The 25,384-nt window shown below is 38.3% G+C and overlaps 1 protein-coding gene across 4 annotated transcripts in view; it reads left to right on the top strand.

Moving 5' to 3' along the window:
- The window catches only part of DCLK1 (doublecortin like kinase 1), a 228,292-nt gene that overhangs the window by 102,223 nt on the left and 100,685 nt on the right, over positions 1–25,384 (top strand). For all 4 annotated transcript variants that reach the window (XM_066544908.1, XM_066544909.1, XM_066544911.1 and 1 more), the window contains exon 4: positions 12,512–12,611. In XM_066544908.1, coding sequence (XP_066401005.1) covers positions 12,512–12,611 — 100 coding nt within the window. The remainder of the gene's footprint in view (positions 1–12,511; positions 12,612–25,384) is intronic.

Below are 25,384 nucleotides of genomic sequence, written 5' to 3'. Positions count from 1 at the left end.
TGGATATTGATTTTTCATAAAACTATCTCCTTTCACCATTTATAGCTTAAATATTAAAAAAAGTTTTTCTGGCAAAATAGAAGGGATTTTGAAGGAATTCTTTTCTATGCCAGCATGCTAGAGCTTTCAGATGTGCTTGACAAAGCTCTTCAACTCTCATTGTAACATTAATTTATTCTATATTTTGCTGGCGGGGATTTATCTGTAACTTGCACTGATTACATCTTAGCAGATTTCTTTTTAATTCTCAGATCTTTCAGAAATCAGTTGTGACTCTGTGTGTAGCAGTACTTTAAAAATCCTTTTTCCAAGTGCTGGCCTGAATTTTTTGCTTGCCTTTTTTTTTTTTGTCAGCTCTAATCCTGATGGTTCATGTCATATTCATGGATTTATAAACACTGCTTATTTTTTGCTTGCTAGATTTAGTAATGTCCCAGGACTTGCTGTACTGAAGCACTCACAAGCAACAGGCTCTGTTCCAGTAAGAAACTTTTACATGAAAAAGCAATCTCCATGTTCAGCAGGCCTGAGAAATCTCAACAGTTGTAACCAGTCTGCATGTGATGTGGAGACAGTGTTCTGACCAAGGTGTCTCTTCACAGAGCTGGACTTTAAATTCCAGCTTTTTGTGATTATTGCCTGTGTCTGCTCTTTCTTCATCCTTAAGCTTTTGAACTCTTTCACATTGTAAATTTCCGTAGGTTGGATTCTCTCTCTGCACATTTCCTACCTTTGCTGCTCTGTCCGAAGGAGCCAAAGCCCAGGAAGAATGGCAGTTACAAGAATCACTTCACCAGAGTACAGATTACGCATGCAGACCATGTTTACAGCCCTTAGTGTTTTTTTCTGAATGATACAGTCTTTGTCAATGGAAATACCTTAAATTTTTAATAGTTATTAGCAAGAAAAATTCCCTGATTAATTTCCCAAGAAATGCTCTTGGGGAAATAAATAATTTGAACAGTGGCTTTGCTGCATAGACACTTATATATTAATGTTTATTTAACATGTTCTCTATCCATCTTGTTAACATCTGTTGTAATAATGGAAACTATTGCCAAATAGTTTTGAGAGTGACGGTAATGAGATAGTGTGCATCTGAATGCCTGTTTGGATTGGATTTTAGATTTATTGTCCATATTCTGCACTTAGACGAAAGGGAATCTCTCAATTTTCACTTTTCTGGAGCATAAAGAGCTTTAATGGTTGAATAATTTGATTTGGTTATTGAAAGGATTACTATTGTTGTTCAGCCCAACTGACCCTCTGGAATTTGAGGAAGGTGTTTAACCATTTGAGCTGTTGCATTTTGTGCTATTTTATTGTCCTTATCATTACATGAAATGCTACATTATCAGCAGACTTGTGTTGTTTTTGTACTGGTTCCAGCTGCAGTGTGCAGGGACTTGTTGAAACCTTGACATCTGTTTTCCCTTTTCCTCCTTTTTTTTCAGAATTCAACCATGTTGCCTTTTTTTCAGTGTTGCATGCTGAGCCTTAAGTTAGCATGAGTGTGCAGCCAAAAGCCATTACACCTCTCACTTATGTTCCAGGCAGTTTGTGATGGAGTGCTGTCCTGCATGCATTTTATTAATGATTATCCCTGAAAGAAATGGAGTTTATGGCATTATCACCAGAGTCCACCATTAGTCAGTAAGCTAACATGAGAACATTGTGCCATGGATATTAAGGTGATACACTGGGATTTGGGAATTAAAATGCTTTCAAAAAAGGGAAAATAACTCTCCCATCTCTAACTGCATTTGGGTAGCTATATATATTTTTGCACAGTCCATCTGCTACTTGAAATTGGTGGTTGAAATCTGGTTCTGCTGCAGGCACAAGGTGTGATTTGTTTAGTTCAGATATTAACTCTTACAAATTTCACGCTTCAACCTACTTTTGTAGTGCGCACTCTCACACAAACAAGAAAGCCAGAAATGTTCCCACATTTGACAAAGCTCTGCCGAGGCAGGTTGCTCTGATTTGAAACACAAAAGAGAATCTTATTTTTAGAGGTCTTTCAGAAATCTGCTCCTGGAATGCCACCTCATGTCATGGTAGTCTCTAAATTGGATGCTTTCATAATGGTGTGTAGACTATAACTTTGAGCTTTTCATTGATCATATATAATATAATTTCTGTTATATCTGTTATAGAGGGATTGCAGTACCTAAAGCAAAATTACCAATCAAAGCTTTCCATCTGGATTTGGATCCAGACAGCCAGTAAATTTTATTTGGACCAGTTCCCAGAGAAGCTGTGTCTCCAAGGGAAGGCTGTGTGATCTCCCAGTGTCTCAAAAAATGATTGCAGCTTGCTCTCCCACAGTTCCCAGCTGGGAAGATAGAGAGCAGCATCTGGCCAGCCAAGCAGAGCAGGACCCAGCTTACGACCTCCTGCTGAGTAGAACTTCACAAAAATAAGCAGACCACTAGAAAAATACATAGTGGACAGAGGTAAAAAATTAATCAAATGCTTCTGTTCTAACAGTTAATTCAAGGATTCATACTTGCCTTATAGCATGAGATGGATAGATCTTTGACTTGAAAATGGAAATAACAGTGTTGTAGACTTTCAGGTAAAATGATGAGAGTGGCTTTTGTTGGAAAATTGTATTGATTTCAGGGAGAAGTTGCACTCAGAAGTCTTTATTGGTGTGCAGGTATTTTGAAAAAGTGGTTTTTGAGAAACATTGATTGTGTGCATCATATTTTTGAGATTTATGGATGAAATGCAATAAAACTACTTCAGAAGTAGCAGGCCCCCTAATTCCTGTTTCAGGTAATGGGCCAATATAATGCATTTACTAAACACAGTGAACATGACTGAGCAAAATGATTCATTTCACCTAGCACTAGAAGCTTGCCCTGAAAAACATTTTGATCTGTACTTTTGAAAGGGATTTTCTTCTTATCTCCAAATCTGTAATTATAATTTTCAGAAATTGGCATCTGACTGCATTTTTCTTTTGAATGAATTTTTTTCACCTAGCTGGTCTCTGCCTCCTCATTTAGCTGCTCTAAGCAACTAGAAGGATCATTAGTGAAAATTTGTCATGAAATGTGAACAATGAGAATTCATAATTGGTTGTTTTTGCATATTTGAAAAACTTTGAACACAGACATGAGAAAGTAGTCCAGTGCTCTGCTGTTCACAGCAGACAGAACAAAGCTGTGGATTTAGGTTTTTTTTAATATATCTGCAGTGGTATTCTAGAAAGTAGTACTATTCCAACTGAGGTAAAAAATAATATTTTCGCTTGTAACATGATTGGTGATTGAAGAACAGCTTGGGTTTTTTACTACATGGCCTTCAGATTGTGGGGTTTTCTTATATAAGAAAGCAATTCATACAAAGGCCTCCTTCAGCCAATGGTTTTGCTAGTCCCACTGCCTTTTGAAGGACACACTGACCAGTGTTAAGATAGTTTAGGAGACTGCTCTGAAACCTGCTGCTTTTGTGCAAGTGCAGTTGCAGGAGTACAATTATGTGAATGGTGAAGTAAATGTACACACCATCTTGACAAAGAGGATATAGCCATACTAGGATTTGTTGCTCCTTAAATCATGGACAGCATATTCTGTACTTAGTTTTTCTGATATCTAAGAGCAGAATAATAAAAAATAAATAGCTCACAGGGGCATGGTATCTTTTTTCAGCAAAACCCAGCTTTTCAATCTGGGTAAGTTGTTTCCCTTGTACATACGCTTTCTGAAAGTCAGCCTCCAAAACTGTTTTAGTACCTCTAACAAGGTCTTATTCAAGCACCTGAAGTCAAGGAGGTTTTATTTTGCTAAGTGATCAGAAATTAGAGTAATATTAATTTCCTGTTTCTTAGGAAATTGCATTCTTCTTATGTGAATGCAGTGTTTGCAAATAGTTGCCACCTGTTTGGAGGAAGAAGCTGGGTGGGCTGCTGGAGTCCGCACTTGGTGTGACTGGCCACTAAAGGGTAGTGTTGTATTGCGGCTGCTAAGGGCAAATGCATGAGTGCAGCAGAAGAAACAAAAATACTCCAGATCTAGTTGAACTCTGCTATCAAGCCTTACCTATTTTTCCATTGGCCCCCTTAATTACATCTTCTGCTATTAAATCAGCCATCCTATCAATGTCAGATAGTCCTGAAGAAACATCCTCTGTTTAATATGAATGTATTTTAAATGTGTGAGGAGAGTTTTTTTCTTCTCTGTTCCTGTACAAACTTTGTTCTGGTGTTTGAATTGTCCATAATGAGCATGCTGATCTGTTGTGCAGTTGCTGTGGGATTTTATGGTGACTAGCAGGATTCAGTCTTCTCCAGTGCAAAAGCCACATTCTCGTGGCTCTTGTCCTGTCTGCCATGAAGCAGATTTTGACAGGAGCAGTCTCAAGTGGCCATGTTGGTGGTTCCTGTAGAGAAACCCTTTCATGACTTTCATGCATCTCAGTATTGCAGTCACACATAAGCCCATGAGGTGTCTGCTGCTTTCCTCAACTTCTCTAACAAAGAAGCTCATTTACTAAATTAGTGTCTAACAAAGAAATTATTTATGTTTCACGTAATGTTTTGAGCCAAAGTATAGTAGTTACTGTGCATTAGAACACTGCAAACTTTCTACTATCTTTATCTGAATTTTAAAGGATTAAGGTGAAAGCTTTTAAGAAGGGTTTGTCATAAAGTGAACTTGTTTCTCAACAGCAATGTGATGGGACATTTGAAAAACCTAATTTAAGTTGATTGGTTTTCTAGGTGTGCCATCATTTAGTGCAAACCAGAAAAGTAAAATAGTGAAGTAAAACAATATATTAACATTAGTGTATAAAGCATAGTATGGAAAGGTTTTCTTGTCCTTATGAAATACTTTACTGACCAAGAAAGACATATTTTAACTGAAGAAAGTAGGTGATTTTTCTGTCAGTTTTTTGCCAAGTCTGATAAAGATCATACAGGCTGAGCTGTGTATATCACAGATTGGATGTTGATGAATACATACTTTGTAGAAGTTGACCGATACTACATCTTCAGCAGTCAGAAACCTCTGTATTGGTGGCAGAGGAAGCAAGATGAAGAGCAGTGGGTCCTGAGCCAGCACTGACCAACACGCAGCTGAGGGGACAGTGTGCATGGAGGCAGGTGAAGAAGGACTCCCCAGGTCATAGGGATGCTGGCTTGCTTTCCCTCTGCTCCTGACAGCCAGCAGGATAGCAAGCTATTTCTGCTGCATTTGAGGATGAAAATTCATGTGTTTTTAGCTATGGTGGTGTCTTGTGATTTGGACACACACACACACAATGAGAGGCTTTGATCTGCAATGCAGCCACACAGGCCAGTTGGCAAAGAGCAGCTCCAGCCAGCTCGAACCCCTGGAGTAACATCTCTTCATTTACAGAAACCCCCACGGCACCATCTCCTCTTCATTTACAGAGGGCACTCTTGTAATGCGAATCTCGTGATAAACTGCTCTTCTTCACTGAAAAGCTCTCACAGCTTGACAGTGCAGTTGTCACCATGGAGATTTCACTCCAACAGCAAAGAATGAATTTGGTGCTGTTTAACTTGGGGAATGTGTAGCAGATACTTCCCAATGGCTTCAGCTAAGCCACCACCTGAGGAGAGAACTTGGATCAGAAGCTGAGAGAGGAAGTGCATATACACTGATGATAAATTAAATTTTTTGTAGGTGACTGGCTCTCCAGAAATGGCATGTGTGTAATGACAGATAAATGTGAAAGGGTATGAATAAAAGCCTCAGAGCCTGAGCCAAAAGGAAGAGAAATAGACTTGCCTTAACCTTGAAGGAAATATTCAAATGTGATGGTCTGTGAATTCCAGCTGAGGTATAATTCCCTTTCCTCAGAAAGGAGTGAGGGCCTGAGGTTCCTTGAGGAAAGGGAAGAAAAAAAGAGACTTGCTATCAAAATGCATTTAGAAAGAGCAGGTATTTTTCCTTCCCCTTCCCCAAAAGGCCATATTGATATGCTTGGATTTCTCATTTCACAGCAATTACCTAAAAAGCAGTATGGAATGATTAATTTCTGATTTTCCTGAAGCTCTGAAATGCTTCTGTGTGAGTAACAGTTGATTATTTTACCAGTCTGTATTCTGAGCTCTACACAATAAGCAGTATGGTACAAAGCTGAACAAAGCACTAGGAAAGCTAATATGAGATGCTGGGAGATAAATGGAGTAATACAGGAGGTCTCTTCTGATACTGCATTTCTGCTAGGATTAGGAAGTGATTTTCCCTCTCTACTCTGCTCTCCTGAGACCTGCAGGGGAGTGCCGCAGAAGTGATCAGAAGGCTGGAGCACTTATCATATGAAGAAAGACACAAGAGACTGGTGGTTGTTGAGTGTGGAGAAGGGAAAGCCCTGAGAAAACCATATTTGCCTTTGAGAACATAAAGGGAGCCTGCACAAAGTCTGGGGACAAACTTTGTAGCATGGCTGTTGCAATAGGACAAAAGGTTTTAAATGGTTTGAAATATTTTTTAAACTAAAAGAGGGTAGGTTTAAATTAGCTATTAGGAATTAACTCTTTACTGGGAGGGTGATGAGGCACTGGCACAGGTTGCCCAGAGAAGTTTTGGATGCCCCATCACTCCTGGAGATGTTAAAGACCAGTGGCAGGGCTATAAGCTACCTGGTCTAGTGGAAGATGTCCCTACTTGGGGGATAGGACTAGAGGAACTTCAAGATCCTTTGGAACCCAAACCATTTCGTGATTCTATTATTTATAAGCTCTCAGGAATATTCATAGCTGTCATGAGACTTGTTACTGACTCCCAGGGAGAGATGTCAGTGAGATAAATTCAGTATCTGAGATATTCGTCTGTGAAGCAATAGATAAATAGTGGGTAAGTACTGCAAAGGAAGTGGTTAGTGGAAAATGTCGTTTGGCTAAGGAGAAAAATGAAGGGAAAATACCAATAAAGATCAAATTGAGTCTTAAGGGGGGCTTTCAGATTTTTTCTTTAGCTTGAAAAATCAGCCAGAGGCAAAAAAGAAATAAAATAGTAGTAGAGAGGTATAGTGAGCTCCTTTGACATGAATAACTGAAGAGACCTGCCTAAGAATTAAACATTGAGTCTGAGTGAGCCAAAAGTAGCAGGAAAATTTAAATTAGCTCTGTAATAAAACTCATAAAACTTGACACAAAATTGATGAGTCAGAGTCCTAAAATCATGAGTCATTTAAACAATGAGGTTTTTCCAAGGATGAAACATTTTTTTGTGTCTTTTTTCACTATCAGAGAAGTGGTAATCAAACTCAACATGAGACTGTTTAAGATTCAAAAAGGCTACTTTAAAACAGATTTAAGACTTCCCATCTGGCTGATTATGGGGTGAAGTCTGGAAGGCAATTGTGACTGACTCTCTGTGTGCCCCCTCCTTTGGACTGTTCCTTCCTCACTAGCCTCGATTACCTCTCTGTCGCCCTCTGTGTGTGCTCTTGGCTGGCAGCCCATTTTCCTTAATACCTCATATTTTCCTTTTGCCATGCTTCACTTCTCTTTGTCTTCTCATAAAACCCTCTACTTATCACTTGAATTTTCCTTAGACCCTTCTGCATCTCTTTTGCTTTAACCACCTCATTTCTTTGTCCTCACTTTTCTTTCCATCTCTCCAGCAGCCATGATGCCTGAGGACATGCCAGCTTGAGGTTTCCTCATTGCTCATCCAAAACAGCTTTCAGCTTTAAGTCAAATTAAGTCGTTATTAAAAGAAGACAAACACACAGAACACCCCCTCCTTCTTTTCTGTCCAAGAACCCAGCACTATGGAAATTGTAACAAAGGTGTGAGATAGTAATCACCGTGGTTCTGGTGTAATGTGCTGGTGCTATGAACTGTTCCTGAATGCAGTGGAAAATTTTGTTTTCTGAATATTATTTATTTAAAAATATCAGTGTTTCAGTATTAACTTGATGTGCGGTCAACTTTAAAAGAATAGAAAAGTATTCAATTTGCTGTGACTGATATACACAAAGAATTTAGTTCTGGGGGTTTTTTTGTGGATGTGTTTGAAAATGTGAATTTAAAAGGTCCCTGAACACAGTCAGAATACAGCAGTTATAAAAGAGGATTGCATCTGTAGCCTTCATTTCATGCTTTTACTGAAAGGATTGATCCAATCACTCACTCCATCCCTTTCTCCCTCCTTGATTCCCTCCCTCTTATTTCTCTCTCTCTTCCCTTTGCCTTTCCCTCTTTTCCCCTGTGTTCTCCTTTCCCTTTCTCCCTCCCTCTGCACCTCCTCCAAACTACTTCTGACTGCCCTTTCTTACTGGTGAGAGAATATAACCAGGTATTGGCCCTACAAGCTGCTGTTCTTGGGCCTTGTGCACTCCACAATGTGAAGCACAATTTCTGATGTCTTTTGTGTATATGAGAAGGAGGATCTCCATAACAAGGAGACCATCTAGAAAGAGGTGAACTTTAGTGTTTCAGGCCAGTCAAAGGAAAAATTCCCGTAGTAGTTAGGGGATTTCTCTTTGGCTCCAAATGCTTGCCTGTTTAATTAAAGAAGGAAAAGTGAAGATAATTTTTCAAAATGCCTATGGTATGTAATGTATATGCTACAGAGCCAGTCCTGAGGTTGGGCTGGAAGACAAGTTTGCTGCTCTTGCTCTCTGTTCTCCTTCTGGGACAGCTCTGCTATCTGCTTTGTGCTTCCCTGGCAGCTGTGGGTGCCTGGCCCATCCAGGTCCTCCCCAGTCCCTCCTTCTGGGGATGCAGCTGCTGTCGTGCTTTGACTAGAGGGTCAAAGCACAGTAGCAGCTACTGAGGTAGGTACAGAATAATTTGGGGATCTTCCTAGGTAGACGCCTGTGCTTCCCACTGGAAGGGCATGTGGGTGTCTTGAGTTGTTTACTAGGGCAATAATAATGAGTTGTGTGGAATCCAGGCTTCACAGTGTACAACTTACTGAGGGGACTTAAGGCTTGATAAAATTTTCTGCCTCTGTTTTTTATGGTTGTGGCCAGGTCAGCCAGTTTTATTTTTGTGGCTTGCCTATAACCAAAGCCTATACTAGTGATCGATTTTGCTTTCTGCTGCTTGTTGTCTTTCTCAGCACCAATGCAAGCACTCCCTGGCCCCTGCTAATGCTACTGTTATTTGTTAGCATAAAAAAGTGTACAAAGTGTAAGAGAGACACCATTATTGTTAAATAACATCTCTTTACCAGAAAGGTTTTTGTTAAGAAGAGTCACAGAGTATTTAGAACCCTGTGTGGCAGACAATGTTTTTTCATTTTCTTTTTATTTAAGGTATACATTTGACTGCATTGACTTTGTTTCCCCCTCTGTGAAAAATAAAACCTTATTTGTGAAAAAGAATATGGGTTCTGTGCCTTGAAGACAACAGAAAAGTCCAAGGGAGGCTTTTGTAATTTGCTGATGTAAAAACTGACTAATTTTAAATTTGATCACAAGCAACAGAGCACACTGACCTCTATAACACTTGTATGGTCCAGCTTAGGTGAGAAAAATTCTTGATCTTCTAAACTCTGGCTTTTTAGGAGCCATCTTTTCCAAAAGTGAAAATGGGTAATAAAAAGCAGGTCCTGTTGCTTAGCTGATGACTGGGTGTGAATAGAAAGTGTTTGCAGATTTCTCTCCAAAAAAGCCTGAAAGGGGGTGCTGTGTATGTGTCAGATGCCTTTTAATTTAACTGCTGAGGAGTGTGAACTTGCAGAGAGGGCCAGGGATGCAGAGACAGAAGGGATGGAAAATGCAGACAGTGAAGGACATCTCAAGGCTTCCAATAGCAATATTAAAAGGTACTGGAAGCCTTAAGAGAAGTTACTCTGGAAGAAGATGGATTGGAGAGGAAATTGTGATCTTGCTACAACCTTTCTAAGAGCTAGTATTATAATTCCAAAATTATTAAAATTTCAGGAGGCAAGAAAAGCTGTAATTTTACATACAGAGTATGAAACTGAGGGCAAGGACAAAAGAGGCAAGCATAAGAACACTTTAAATTTAAGTGTAAAGTTTAATAAAACCCAAAGATATCTAAGCACAATTTATTTTTTCTGTGTTAATCCTATTTTCTTTCTTATTTGCATTTAAATTGCACTGATTGAACCTGAGTTGCTTTAAAAATTGGCGTATTTGAGCCTGGTTAAGTCTTGCTACCTGAATTTTAATGTCTTGTTTAGTCTTCAAAGAAACCCTCTCAACTGGGCAGAGCCAAGCACTTTTGGGTTTTATTAAATCTATTTTTTTTCTCTCAAATGTGAATTTAATTTGTATTTATGTTTGTTGTCAAAATAGCTCAACTTTGTGCCTAGAGTTGCTTATTGCTGGTTTGATTCTAATACTCTGATTGGTATAAAGACAAATGTAAAAGTTATCACTCCCCAGAAGTGTGTCAAACTTGGGAAGCAAAAAGGAAATCACAGGATTTTTAATGTTATTCTGCAAATTAGTAGTTTTGTACATGCAGTGGGAGAGGTGGCAATTTCAGAGGAACTTGACTGAAGGGAAGAGCTGTTTGAAGTTTGGTGGGAGTATGGGGTGGGAAGATAGGCAGGATATGTCTTGTGGACAAAAAAGAAAGATGGGAAGCAAATGAGTTTATTTTAACATTGCTGAGGCTGATACACTAATAGAACATAAACTGAGTAGGAACATGGTATAAAGCTCTGTCAAATATTTACATTTTTGATGTTGGTGTTCAGGTAGTGTGTAGTGTAAAGATGACAGTGGTCATAGAAATAGGGTTGTGGTGGATCTGAATTTAAAAGGACATGCATTGTTTAAGGAAAGGATAATTTATTCTTCTTTTGGTATTTATTTCATCTAGTTGTTCTCTCAGTTACCTGTGTTTTTTTTATTTGCATATGTTTTTCCTTTAAAATTGTTTTAATTGTGAATAGTAGTCTATAAGCAAGTCACGGCATGTACCTCTATTTTTCCACTTTATGTAATTTCTGCTATAGAGGCTCATAACTGTTGTGGATGTCCACGCCTTCAGGCGTGTTTCTGGGAATGATGATATGAATTTTATAACCCCTAGACACCAGTTACTCAGATTGGTGGGGGTACTTTTTATGCCAAAATCTGCCAAAATCTCATTAGGTAATTCTTTCACTTGTGTTTTTGTAGACTTTAAATGCTTTTTCTGAGGGGGCTTGTTTAGATGAGCTGGACTGTTCTCAACTGTTTTGTCAGTTTTTAGAGACTGTTGATGTGTTGCTTTGCTGACTGTAGAGTTGAAACTCAGTTTGTGAAATTAACCTGTTCAAACATCAGTGTGCTATTTCATTACAAAACTTGATATAAAAATATTTAAGTGAGCCTACTCTTCTAGAATCTTCTTGTCAATGTGAAGTGAGAACAGACTTCATTAAGTATTTTTGTTTTAGAGATGGATAGACATCTAATTTGTTTTTAAAATTTATCAGAGGTGTATCAGCAAGTCCAAAGTCAGTTTTTGGTAAAAGTCACTGATTCTTTGTTTAATATGATGCCATATGATTGGAAAGATTGAAATGATTGATTGATTTTTAAGCAGTGCCTTGTAAAATAACTAAAAGCTGTTGTAAAGAAATCATAGAATAGAATGATTTAGGTTGGAAGGGACTTAAAGCTCACCTAGTACCAACATCCCTGCCATGAATAGGGACATCTTCAAATAAATCAGGCTGCTCAGAGTTGCATCCAGCTCTTGACATAGAATGTTTCCAAGGATGGATCACCTACCACCTCTCTGGGCAACCTGTTCCAGTGTTTCACTATCCTTATTGTAAAAAACTTCCTTATAGCTGTCCTCTTTTAATTTAAAACCATTACCTCTTGTCCTGTTGCAACAACCCCTACAAAAATTCCGTCCCCACTTTTCTTCCAAGACCTCTTTAGATACTGAAAGACTGCAATAAAGTTTCTGAAATGTCCTGTAGGGACATAGAAATACACCAATGTAATCCCGACTGTTCATATATGGGGTAGAAAGAACATATCCTTTTACTCAGTACTAGAAGAATTATTCCCAGCTCATCTGACTTGCCTGTTGAGCTTGGTGCCTTCAAAGAGAACTTCCCATTGACTCTGGCATAGAGGGAGATTGTGAAGGAGGCTTAGTTCACCCATGTGAGTTTGATTCCCTATCAGAGAGATTTTGCTGAAATAACTGCATTTCATTCTGCATACAAAGCCGTAACCTTGTTTCATTACAGCCAAATGATGGAGATGTGAACTGAAAAGCAAATTAATTACTCACTAACTGCTGAATGGTATCTTGTGCACAAACAGAAGGCATTTACCTCATACCATAGATGCATCATGTAATAAATCTGACAGTTACGGCTTTTTGTCTTATCTTTCCCTGCAGTGTCCATAAAAGTGTTTCTCACTTGTAACAGATGGTCAGAACACAGCTTTGAAATTTATCTGGAGATGAAGCCCTGTTGATTCCATTAAAAGTGAAGAATTTTCATGCAGATGGAGACAAAGAGGGATTTATTGTTACAATTCTGATGGTGAGGTATTTCATACAAAGCCTTCTTTTCCTTTTTCCTTGTAGGTGATGTGCCTTCAGGATTTTTTCGGCGATGATGACATTTTTATTGCATGTGGACCAGAAAAGTTCCGTTACCAGGATGATTTCTTGCTGGATGAAAGTGGTAAGATGTATTTTTTTAAATGCTTACAATGAGAGTAAAGGGCACATTTCCATATCATGCTAATTAAACTAAAGTAGTACCACCTGGATTGATTTCAGAAATAGAAGAAATATTTTAATTCAAAATACAGACAATAAGAGAATTGAAAGCAACAATAAAGCTGTCTGCCTATTGCAGTATAAAACTTGATTTCAGCCTGAATTTCACATATTGTATGAAAAGTCATGTTTGGTGGAATTCCTTTTTTTTCATAAGGCCTTTCATGTTTTGACTTTGAATTTATTCTGTTTTTTTTAATCACAATTTCTTAGGCTCCCAGTATCTATCATTGAGATCTAGTTAATGATTCAGTTTAAGTTATGTGATAAAGAAAGACAGATGCAATTCTGTGTGGAAGATAAATGTAATCAGCAAATGCAGACAAAGTCATCTGAGAAAATTCAATGAGTTCTGTTTTTCAGAGGCTGACTAATACAATAATGAAATCAATGTATGTAATTCTCTAAGGAAAATACAAGTTTTTTTTCAGATACCTTTATTGTTACAAAGAATATTCCTGACTTGGGAATCACAATTGTAAGGAAAAAGAAGAAAAAACTAACTATAGGCTTTGTGCATTTAAACAAACAAAGCTGTCAACAACATTGAATTTATTTTTGTGCATAACAAGACACAGCAAAAGTTGTATTGTTCCTACATTCTTTCTCCCTCCATGGTATCTTTGCAATCCATTGGTATCAAAATCTCTAGTATTTTTTTAAACTATCAAAGGTCTGAAAGAACACTTGGCTGAAGAATCAGTCAGACAAGATTTTTTTACAGCAGTAACTACTTCACAATCATTATGTGTGTATCTGTTTAGCTTCACCACTTCATCATGGTTTTTGATGCAATTATTCTCTCACAGTTCAAGATGGTGTAATTGTATTTTTCTGACTAACCTGTGAAGCTGGAGGGCCTCTTGGTTTTCCCAGATCCAGACAAATGCTCGGTTAGCCTGTGTAGGAGCAGAAGGTGGCAATTTGTGCAGACCTGACTCTGTGAGTTGAAGGATGACTCTGAAAAAGGAGATGTCTCCTGGGAACAGCAATGACCTTTTGTGTCAGGCACAGACAGAAGCAAGAACACCATCTGCATTCCTCTAGAGGACCTTATAATATGGAAATAAAAATCAAAGTAGAGCACCAGATCTGCACTTTGCAGTAATGAAATTGCTGTAGTTGACTCTAAGGCAAAAGGTACCAATGGTGAAAAAGTAGCTTTAGATATTTTTAGAATGAGAATTAGAAAGGTGAGGGGTCATTTGACCAGCAAAGGAGTTTCCCAGGTGGCTTTGTGCTCAGTATGGATGTCTTGCCTTTAAGGAGAGGACACCTGGATAGTTGGCTGTGTAGTCTGGATTCACTTGTTTCTCTTATCTGAAGGATGACACTGGTGGCTGCACAGTGTCTCCTCTCAGTGAACCCTGTGGCAGTTTTTCCAGCAAAGACTCAAGAAATGCTGACAACAGCTTTGTCTAAATCCCTTTTGGAAGTGTGTAGTTGGTTTTTGGAGGTCTAGTGCCAAAGTACAGACATAGCCTGACTCTGCTTAGTCTGTTCATGTGACATATCAACATTTCTTTGAGTAAGCAGTATCTTTGTCTGAAACTTTGGTGCTTAAAACCATTTTTTACTGATCTTAAGAGAAATCCTAAAAATCTATGCTGAAAACACAACTTTAGCTATTTGTTGTAGTATTTGCTTTTCTACCAGGTAAAGATTCAGTGAACATTGACTGTTTTTTTACTGCAGGAATGAAGAAAGAGGAGAAAATAAGACTATGTCTCTAATTCCTTTGAGAAGCGTACACCAACTTTGCTCTCTCTTTTTCAGGAGGTTTGATATCAGAGAACTTATTTAGGTTGCTTGCCAGTAATAGCTGATGTACCAGCTGATATGCATCTAGTCAGCCTTCTCTGAGCAGGAGCAAGAGTTGGAGAGAAAATAATTTTTTTAAAAAGGAGCTTTTAACTTGTTTGGCTTGGCAAATGAAGTTTGTGTGATCACGATGCGTGTCTGTGCATTCCTCATAGCTAATCTAAGAACATTACAAGTATTAGGAGGTGCTGTCCAACTGTGCAGGGCTTGTAAAGCCTGTCTCTGCTTCCCTGAAAAGCATCTTGAAGCAACACTCTGCTGGCTTGTCACTACATCTCTCCAGTATCCTCCAGGTTCAGCCAGGTGATGAGAATAACAGTGAAGGTGTTGCAGCAGGAGGAGTAAAGAAAAGCAAAATTTGAAGGCAGGAAAGAAAAGTAAAGAGAAGAAATTTATAAATTATCAGAGTTCTGGGGTTTTGGGAATTACCTCTAAGGGAGGAAGAGGAATGCCATTGTTTTGTGGTCTGGGTTCAGAACTCCTGGCGAGCAGGAGGCAAAATTGGGGGTTGGGAAGCCAGTCACCTGTACTGGGATCCATTGTAGCTGACATTAGGTAGCTGCACGTAAGTAGTTGCCTGGGACTGAGCCATTCCCAGCAGATTTCTTTCCCAGTAAAAAAAAACCCCTTAGACTTACTGACAAAGTAGATGGTAGATGTTTGGTTGACTCAGTTAAAAGTGGATGTTTTGAACAGTTCATATGAATTATGCTCCAGAAATGTCTGGTTTGCTTCTCTAAAGGCATTTATATGCCTGATGTAGCTGTTCTTGTCTACAGTTTGTGTTTTAGAGTTGCTTAAAAAGCTTTTAGGATGAGATTAATTCCACCCTGTCAGAAAGGAAAAATCAAAAATCTCATCAGTTTGCATTATTTCTAGTCATCTTTGTTTCTTCTGCTCCTGTGGCTTGCTCTTGCCTTTGGACAGCACTTCTATTCTAAAAGCCACAGAATCAGAAATTTAGAAAAACCAATCTAGACGTCAGTTTAAGGATCTCCTCATCTAAGTGTGAGATTAACATTCCACATTTAATTTCTGGCATACTTGGCTAACAAGTCCCTCTAAGCCCTGTGATGAGGAAGAATCTGTATCTTCCCAAGACATTCTGTGCCAGTGGTAAACTCTTCTTACTGTTTTTCATCTATCTTCCCCAGATTCTCTTGCTATAAATGAAATCCATTACTACATTTCTTATCTACTTTGACCATGGGAAACAGATGATTCCTTTTTCTTTGAAAAAATCCATGGGCTCATCAATTTTCTTTTCTTTAGGCTGAATAATTAGGTCAGCTTTGCTTTGACTTCAGGCTCAAACCTGCCCTTGAATGAGGCTATGTGTTCTTTCTTTATATCATCTCCCTTCTCTGTTTTATGTCTTTCAGGAAGAGGCATTGCATATCCCCTTGGCAATCAGCTAAGGAAAGCCAGTTAATTAGGGATCCATCAAAGAGGAAAAGAAACAAGCAGTCCTCACTATACATTGCAGTTTCTTTCCTGCCTGGATGTACAGATGGTTTTCATGCTAAACATGCTGTTTATTGCATGAAATGCAGAAACAATAGGCACCATCCCCATCGTAATTCCTAGCAATCATCTCCATATCTGACATGATCAATAGATATGATAGCCACACACACTCTCATCATGAGAGCTGTTGATGGGACATAAGAATGTATGTGGGTGACCATAAAATTAAGAAGTAAATGCTCCTTGTTTGTCAAGTGTCAGTGGTGATGCTATTTTCATACCAAGTTTTTATGGGAAATGTAAGCACAAAAGCATTACATGAATGAAGCACACATTTCAGCAGTTTGCAAGAAGAAAGAATTCCTCAGCGTAGAGTATGGCAGTGACTGCTTCAGGCATTGTTAGCTTGCAGTTTTGGAAAGTCTCCCAGAAATCCCAGGTTTTCTTTAACTCATAGTTATTCAGTTTTCAAAGAAGAGGTCAGGGGATGCCTTTCAATAGCCCTTAGCTGTGTGTTGGCAAAGATTAAGGTTTAAGGGCCACTCTCACAAAAATATTTGCAATCAGCTATTATTTAGGCACCTAAATAGGATTTTGCAATGTGAGTAACTCATGAGATTTGCCCTAATTCAGAACATCTCCTCTGCTTATATAGTTATTTATTTCTCAGCACTGTAAAATAAGAGAGCTTTGAGGCTGGCAGCATCTGACTTTTTTTTTTGTTGTTGTTTTAATTATTTTTTATATAATTCTGTTAATGCTTTCTGAGTTCTTTGGAACCTTGAGAGTTGCACACAGAGGGTATGGCAGACTTCATCACGTACTGAGGTGCATCATGTACAAAAGCTGCAATCTCAGCTGGCCAAAGCCAGTGTCTCTGACTCCAAGCAGAGTGTAACCAATACAGAATGTCTGGATGTGAAAACAAGTGCAGATTGCTTGTCAAAAGCACATATTACTGTTACGGAAACAATGAGGAGAATGACTCTGTTTTAGGGGGAAATTAGGACTGGAACTTTGAAACCTAATTTCACTTTGACTTTGCTGGCCTGTGCTAGTCCTCAGCTCAGCATCTCTGGGCCAGCAGCGTTACTGCTTCATCTTGCCAGCAGCAGACAACTTGCCAGGAAAATCTGAGTCCTGTGGTGTCCGCACGCACATGCGTGTGCGCATGGAGGCGTGCACCCGCATCTGATCCAGGAACTGCAGTTAAGGTCAGGGGTATCATGTTTATCCCTGTTAATAGCTGTCGTGTCTCTGCAACCTTCATTTATCTGTCCTTCCTAAAAGAGGCAGGAAGGGGAAATCAGTTATAGTCCTCATCTACCCTGATTTATAGGACAGAGACTGATGTGTTAAGCAGCTTTTGGCTGGATTAGGAGTGGAGAGCATGCTGGCTGACTTACTCTGCCCTCAAAAACTCGTGCTTTGGCAATTGCAAAGTAATGGTGGGTTCTGGGGACTTCGAGATACAACTTTGCTTTCAACAGAGGCATAAATATAAAGTGTTCCACTGCAGTGTGATATTTTCAAATGTCAACAACTGCTGGGCCTTGGAAACAGATATTCTGTGTATGAGGAAGAAACAAACTAAGGCAAGAGAGGCCAGACTTTGGCTGGATCTACCACTTAGACTAATGGTTCAGAAAAGCAAGAAGGAAAGATGTTGTTTTTCCAATGGCTTTGCATCCAATGCCCCCTTTATCTTCCTACTACAGGACCTCCATTTTCATCTCCACCCTCTTTAATACAGTTGCAAGGTACCCTCAGCTCCCTCCCATTTGAGCACATCAGTACTTGTCCTTATTCCCTTCCTCACAATAAGTACATTAACAGGGTCTCTCTTTTATCCAGTAAAGGGACATTCCACAACTTTTCCCAACACTCTTAACCCCTCACTGAGACCACCTGTGTCCAGCTGTGCTGGAAGTACCTCCCTCCCTAGGTGTGTGCTTCCAGCTTGGCCCTGGCTGCCTGGAAGTACTTGGCCGTATGGCAGCGTGTGAGTGACTCACTTGTTTCTTTTGTGTTAAACTCTTAAAAAGAGGATGCTGATCTTCAGTGAAATCCTCAGAACAGGCTGTTAGCGTGATCGTCAGGTGGCTGTTAATATATCATGTGGCGTTCATTAAATAAAATCTGTAGTAGCACTTGAGTCAAATGAGCTGCTCACATGAAAAATGCATTCACAGAACTTCAGGTCTATTCTATGCATCATTTCTCTTTTAATGTATGCCTTTTTTATAGGTATGTTCTTGATTGCAAAAGCCCACTTCTTTTTTTTTGTTGTCTGCAAATTTGCTTTCAGTATTCTCCACTGTGTTTTACAGGTTTACTAACTTGAGACATTGCTTCTCACCTTTCTGCTTAAGCATCTCTAGCAGAGAAAGCTTGGCCACTTAAACCATAAAATCTTTGCTTCCCCCCCTCCCCCTGCAGCTGGCAGATTTATAGACATGAATAAGGGATGTTAGAGCTTTCAAGAAGATAACATATGTGCTTTCCAGTCCAGATTTACACTGAAATGCATGCCCCTTTCCCCAACTCCTTGCCATGCATGCATGTATATTTGCATAGTTATCACTTTTCATCCATGTTGCAGTGAAGAAGTTGCATGTATGAATAGCCAGGAAAATTTGTGATCACTTACAGCTTACAAACAGCCATTGAAACTGGCCAAAAAGTAAAACTGCAGTTAATGCTAATTCATTCTGCTCATTGACCCAAATGTTCTTCAATATGTTTTTGCAGTATTTGCTTCCCCAGATGTCTGTTAAAAATAGCATGAATGAAATGCTATCCAATAAACTAGAACTGGTGGAAATTCCCATTTCATTTGCATAATGAGGTTTGAGTGTGCATATTCCTTCAACCTTTTTCATCAGTAAAGCTCATTTTGGATATAAAAGTGCTAAAATTTTGCACCCAAAAATATCAAGGATTTCCTCAATAATATTTACATAGTAATAAATTGTATTTACATTGGGAATTTATAAAAGCTCAGCTTATTTAAAAAAAAGGAGAAATTGTTATTAAGCATCATCAAAACCATTATCTAATGTACAAGGAAATTTAATCATAACTGCTAGTGTTATCAAATAGTAAATAAGAGAGTAGAGTGGATATTTATTTGTTTTCTATAGCTTGATATTTTTGCTCTTTCATTTTGATTATTTCTTGTAACTTCTTGAGTATTTAGATTATTCAGGTGGCCCAGGAGAACATTTTTCTTACAGAACATGTTGAGCTATTTTCCCAAACTGTGAATATCTCAGTTGTATACCCAAATGCAGAAAGTGCAATTCCAATATTTATGACCACTTTTTAAAACAGATTTTCAGTTCTGGGGAATAATAACAGAAATTTGATACACACAACAGGGTAGATCTTGGGACTCAGGCTCTTACTTTGACTGTCTCTTATCTGTTCTTTTGCCATGGAAGTTGCTTCATTTTGCAGCCTTTGATGATATTCCAGTTTGTATAATATTCCATTTGAGATCACAAGTTTAGTTCGGAGCTTGTGTGTTCAGTCTGATCCTCAGAAGATGGTAGCTTCCAAAATAGCAGCTTACTTTCAGTTCTTTTTAGGAGAGTTCTTCATTTTACTTTTCCAGTTCTAGTGATGATGGAAGTAGAAGATATTAGCTGTATATTATAACCTCCTCCACCAAGTTTGTTGAGTAGACTGGTGAAGAGTGTAGAGAAGTTTCACATCGGAGATGTTTAGAAATTACCTTTTCTGTATGTTTATCTTTGTACTTTTCTTGTCTCAATAATTAGTCAGGTAAAATGGAGCATACAGTGTTGGTAATCTTGGCCAGTACATTTGTACTTTTCACAGTTTGAAGATACTTTAAAATGCTGGAAACTATTAGAATATGATCAATTTCTGAAATGGTGTTCTGTTGGCAGGAGATCCTTTGGTGAGCAGCATCATCCTATTACAAGTTTGTATGACACAGCTTTGAGATGAATGGTTCTTGTGTCATCAGTGCTTCCTCATTCAGTCTGAGAACCTGAACAAAATGTGCAACTGCTAAAGTGTATTAGGATTTGCCCTGGAGACCTGCCTGTTTGTTGGGTGGCATGGTTGTACCAGAGATTTTGTATGGAGATTAAAATCACCCGCAGTAAAATTGGACTGACTTGCTAAATTGATCACTGTAATTTTCTACTTTTCATTATAGATATTTTTGCCCCTATACCTAGAGTTTTGTCATGTGATGACAAAGCTTGTGCACAATTTTTTTTAGTGGCAGAGCTGTCCAGATACTTTTATACTGGCAGAATACATTGAAAAGAGCATAATTATTCAAAATCTGGAGTTATTTAGCTTTTAGAAAGCAAAAAAGTTCTGAAGGGATATGAGGAAAATGTCTTCATCCTTAAGACTTCTTTTAAAGTCTTATCAAACATGAACTTCAGCACAGCAGCTGAAAGAGAATCAAACACAACCTGGAAAATATTTCAAAGTGATGAAAGTGGAGTAAACCAGGGATATAGATTCGTATTTTATAGTCATACCTATTCATTGAGATGGTGTGTATACAGACACAAATATATCAGGTATAAAGGCCAGTAGAAGACTTCTGAATAATGACTGTGGTGGTCTGTGCTGCAAAACTGGTGGCTCACAGTGTGTGCTGCAAGAGTGCTTTGGTGCTGTCATGTACAAAATGCAACCTACAGAGATTTCCCATGGAAAACCTCAAAAGTCTTACCTGACAGCTCAGGTTGCTTCTGCAAGCACTCACCTTCGAAGAAACTTTTTTCTGAGCTCCCTGCAGGAGAACTGGACGCTAATAATATGCATAAAGCAATATAAGGCTGAGTAATCTTTAGGAAGTCTCATGTTGCCATGGAATTGAACACCCGTGGGTGGTAGGTCATGGAGCTCTGATTTGACTTCTTTTATTCTTCAGTCAGAGCTTTTTGAAATTTTGTTCTAGAGGAATTGTAACCTTGGTTTTGTTTTGTTTTTCTTTTTGAAAGAAAATCTTCTAGGGACTTAAAATTTATTAAGGCAAGAAGGGGGGTAACATGAAATTTCATTCTTTCAAATGAAGGATCTCATCCAAGGAAAGTTTGTAAAAGATGACTAATTATTCCTGGAGTAGAGAGTAGGTAAAAGACAAAGAAATTTAAGTTGCTTAGTCTTTTCTATTACTCTGGAACAGAAGAGAAAAAATTTTCCTCAGCTACTTAGAACTGTTAAGATTTTCTAGCAAAAAAAAGACAACTTACAGAGTAAGGCAGTTTCTGATGAGGACACCGTGTTCAGGAAGAAAAAAAATCCTGGAAGAGAACAAATTTGATGAAGTTTTATACAAATTATTTCTGTCTTAAACTGTACATGCTCTTTCTGTTTTGCAAGCACATATTGATGTTTGCAGAATAAGTGACTTCAGAAAATGGAATAGATTTGTTTTTGCACAGCAGCTGCTGTATACTGCAGGGCTGTAAGATAGGTGATATTCTTTTCTGCTTAAAAGTATAAATTGGGAAACCATGGGAAATATCAACAGGGAGCCTAACTTTGGGATCAAGTAAATGCTTGAAATTGACTTTGAAAATGGAGTTTTTAAATTAATACTTAAGCATTTAATAATAAGGACAAACCTGCATAAATAAAACAGGATACTTTTTGAAAATCACTTTAGGGAGGACCCCTCTCTGGAGATTCTGGTGGGAGTCTTCTGGGATCATAGCTCAGACTGCATGCAGACAGATAGCTGTGATAGTTCTTAGCAGCAGGAGAAATTCTAGCGTATCATGAGGTACCTTAGACTTCCTAGATGCATATTACAGACAAAATGCTGCTAGTGCTTACTGGGAACATTTATCTATCTAGATTTAGTGCTGTTAATAATAATGATATTATAAAAAAGCTGTCTTAGGAAGAGCATTAGATGTTGTAATCATATACTGATTTCATTTGTGTTGACCAAAAAATGAAACCAGTCCAATATTAAAGGTTTTATTACATTAAGAAGGAGTAATTTGAAAAATCAAAAGAATTAGTCAGTGTAGTTCATTAGACTTTAGAGTCTGGGGACTTGAATGTTGAAGGAGGTTTGGAATTTAAACCGAAAAGCAAGCCAAAAGCTGTCTTAGGTTTGCATCTGTCCAAAATACATTGGTAAGGGTCCAAAGTTCAACTGACAGAAAATGGAAAGCCTAAAAGAAATTGCTCAGTAAAGACGTCGATACCAAACATGGAAATAGTCATGTAGTCACATTTGCAAAAATTATGCTGATTTTGAATAAAGGTTTTTAGCCAGATTTGGAGATTAAAAAAAAATCACAAAAACATAACAAACCATCACAATCTGAGGTCATGATACAGTGTAGTGATGACAGATCTACTATCTCAATTTTTTGGCTTCTATATTGAGCAAAAAATAAAACGCATCATGGGAGAAAAGCCCCCTTTCTAATCAAAATCCTTGGAGAAATGCAGGTGACTGTCCCTACAAAGAATGCAGAAGTTGAGTCAGTTGCAAAGTGTATCATGTACAAGTGAGATCTGTCACTATTCAGGAAAAAATGAGTTTGTATAGGGTATTAAGACAGCAACAGCATTTAGTGCTCTGCACCTTCCTGTGAAGCAAAACCCCTGATGTTAATAAAGCTTGTCTATCTTTTTTATTGATCTGACTGTCCATATTGAATAAAAATAGTCTCTTTGAGTTTTCAGAGAGGACATCAACCTATGAATAAACTCATGTGTAAACTTCAAAACACTCCTCTGACCAATCTCTGAAGTATGCTGTGGTACACAGAATGAAGGATGGTTTCGTGGGCTATTTCTAACCCAATGTGCATTTTCGATCTGCAATTATTTAAACTTTCTCAGACGAGAAAAACCCTGTCACTGGGACTTTACACACCTCAGTATGTGTTGTGGTGTTAGCAGATGTTCTTAGAAAAGCCACATTTTCCAGATATCCCACTGTTAGCCTATTGCCAGGATGACTCAGCCAGTTTACTTTAGTTTTATCTAAATAATTATAGTAAAATGTAATTGCCTGAACCAGATAGCATTCAAGGAGAACCCATTAATATTAGGGTCAAAAGCTGCCTAGGGATTTTTAAATTAGAGACAGCTCTGGAGTCCTTGACATTTTTCAACTCGGGAGACTTAATTTCTGGGTTTTCTGTTGACAGGTAAAGTAATGTTGCGATAAGTCTGCTTGGTACTGTTGTGGAGGTTGAAGAATCAAAAACGTGGGTGGTCTGAAATCGTGTGTGCCTGTAGATGGCAGGTGGGTTTTGTTGCCCACCTTCCAGCACAGCTCATGGTGTGAGGCATGAGAATCCAGGTGTGAATATTGGTTTAACAATATCAGCAAATCAAAGTGCTTTGCTGTAGTAAGAGTGCTGTCTTTAGTTGTTTGGTGCATGGGGACTAATCTGCAAAAAGTAACTGCTGAGAAGATCCATACTGTATAAGCTGGAATATCCAGTTTGGCCTTTTTTCCTGTATCCATTTGTAGATTCCTTAGGCTCTCATTGGTTTGCTATCTCTCTGATGTTGCAGCTCAATATTTTTTTTTATGTGTGTGAAAATTTGATAAAAACATTCAAACCTGCTAATATTTGACACTGTAAACATTTTTTTTTAGTTAAGGCCTCCCAAATATTGTTATTTTAAAAATCCATTACAGTACCATGTGGTTTAATTTCTTCAGACATCATTTTATAATTATTTTTTTTTAAATTTCTGCCTGCTAACTTTTAATACTCTTATTACAGGCAGATTTGAGGTGCTAACTCGAAAAAAAATCAGTCTGTAATATTCCTTGTGATATGCTAAATAACTTCATGTGCTGCAAGAGAGCCAGCGTGTGCCTCTTTAACTTTCTTTAAAACCAGACCTACTGCAGCAGACACTTACATAACAGCTTGTGTTTAAATGGAACAAAAATGCAGCTTTTATAACTCCTTCTCTACTTTTTAAATCAATTTTTAAAAGTTTAATGTCCTTTTCCTACCCCTTACAAGCAATCTACTCCTACTTACATGTTCCTGCCAACCCAAACCGAATTCATACCAGTTACTTAGAATTTGGTATAATTGCATTCTTTGGAGAAGTTTGTGATTGGTGGTTGGTGAATTGGTCTAGATTTGGATACAGCTTTTTATAGGGAAGTCAGAGGCATGGTGTAAAAGGAGCCTACAGCCACCTCCATAACACCTACACCTTCCCCACTGCCCTGGGATATAACACTCTCTTTTAAATGGATGGATGGCCAGATGGATGGATGATGTTTGATAAAGGACAGGATGAGAGGAAGACCTGCAGGAAATGCAAAGTAAGCATGACAGTAATTTCATAATAAGTACTGTTGGTGCACAGCAAGGTAGCACAGAACAGACAACATTTTTGACAGGATTCCAAAATACCTGATATTCTTGTCATGGACAAATCTGTAATTACAGCTTAAAGCCCTACACATGGATAGAGCTATATGAGGTACCGAAACCAATGACTTTCTGGTAGACTAAAGTAATCTGATTCTTTTCTGGCACTGGTCCAGATTTTCCACCTCCAAAACAGGTGTCCTGATATTTTGTGTGCGGGGATTCAAGACACATGAAACTAAAGAAGTAGGAAGCAAGAAGGTGCATGTTTTTACAGTCTAGTAAGTAAGGACATGCATCAGGGAGAAAAAGCACACTTCCATTCAGCTCTTTCCTTCCTAGGATAGTTGGCAGTGTCTGTATCCACCATCCCTTACAAGCAAAAATACACAGGCATTAAACATTAATTGTCATCTGTTTAAGTGTGTGTCCTAATTGCCAGGTAATGGAATGAAGCACTTTTGTGGGTGTTCTTGTTGCTTGTGCTGGCCCCATTGACTGGCATGGCCATATCATGTGTTGCTTTGTCGCCTTGGTGGACTACAGTCTTGGGAATCTCCTTTGCATCCATGAAAATGCTTTGAGAGTGAAGGAACCTTAAACCTTGAAAATGACAGTCCAGAGCCAGGAAACTTCATCCTTTCTGAAGTTGCATCCATAAACCAAAATGTTATAGGCATAGCTCCTTAATCACACCAGTACTTTGAGTTTTGTGGTTAGAGGTATCTTTGTTCTTATTGTCAATGAACTTAGACATTTCACATACATTGAGTAAATGGTGAACTTCAGTTAGTACAGTGCCTGGGGTTTTTTTTTATTGACAGCATGTGAGTGAAAAGAGAATTTATGGTTACTTTTACTTTTAAAACTGATTAAACAATATCCTTCATACTGTGTGAAATAAATATTTTTCTCTTAAGTTCCTACATTTTTTCTGGAGTTTTATGATCTACCCATATATTTCTAATTTCTCTGTGAGTCAAACAGTTTTGTTTGACTCACAAATCAGTGCTTTGTGAAT

This window comes from Molothrus aeneus, chromosome 2 (assembly GCF_037042795.1).
Source record: "Molothrus aeneus isolate 106 chromosome 2, BPBGC_Maene_1.0, whole genome shotgun sequence".
In the NCBI taxonomy this organism is placed as follows: Eukaryota; Metazoa; Chordata; class Aves; order Passeriformes; family Icteridae; genus Molothrus; species Molothrus aeneus.
This window is presented reverse-complemented; position numbering and strand designations above follow the sequence as displayed.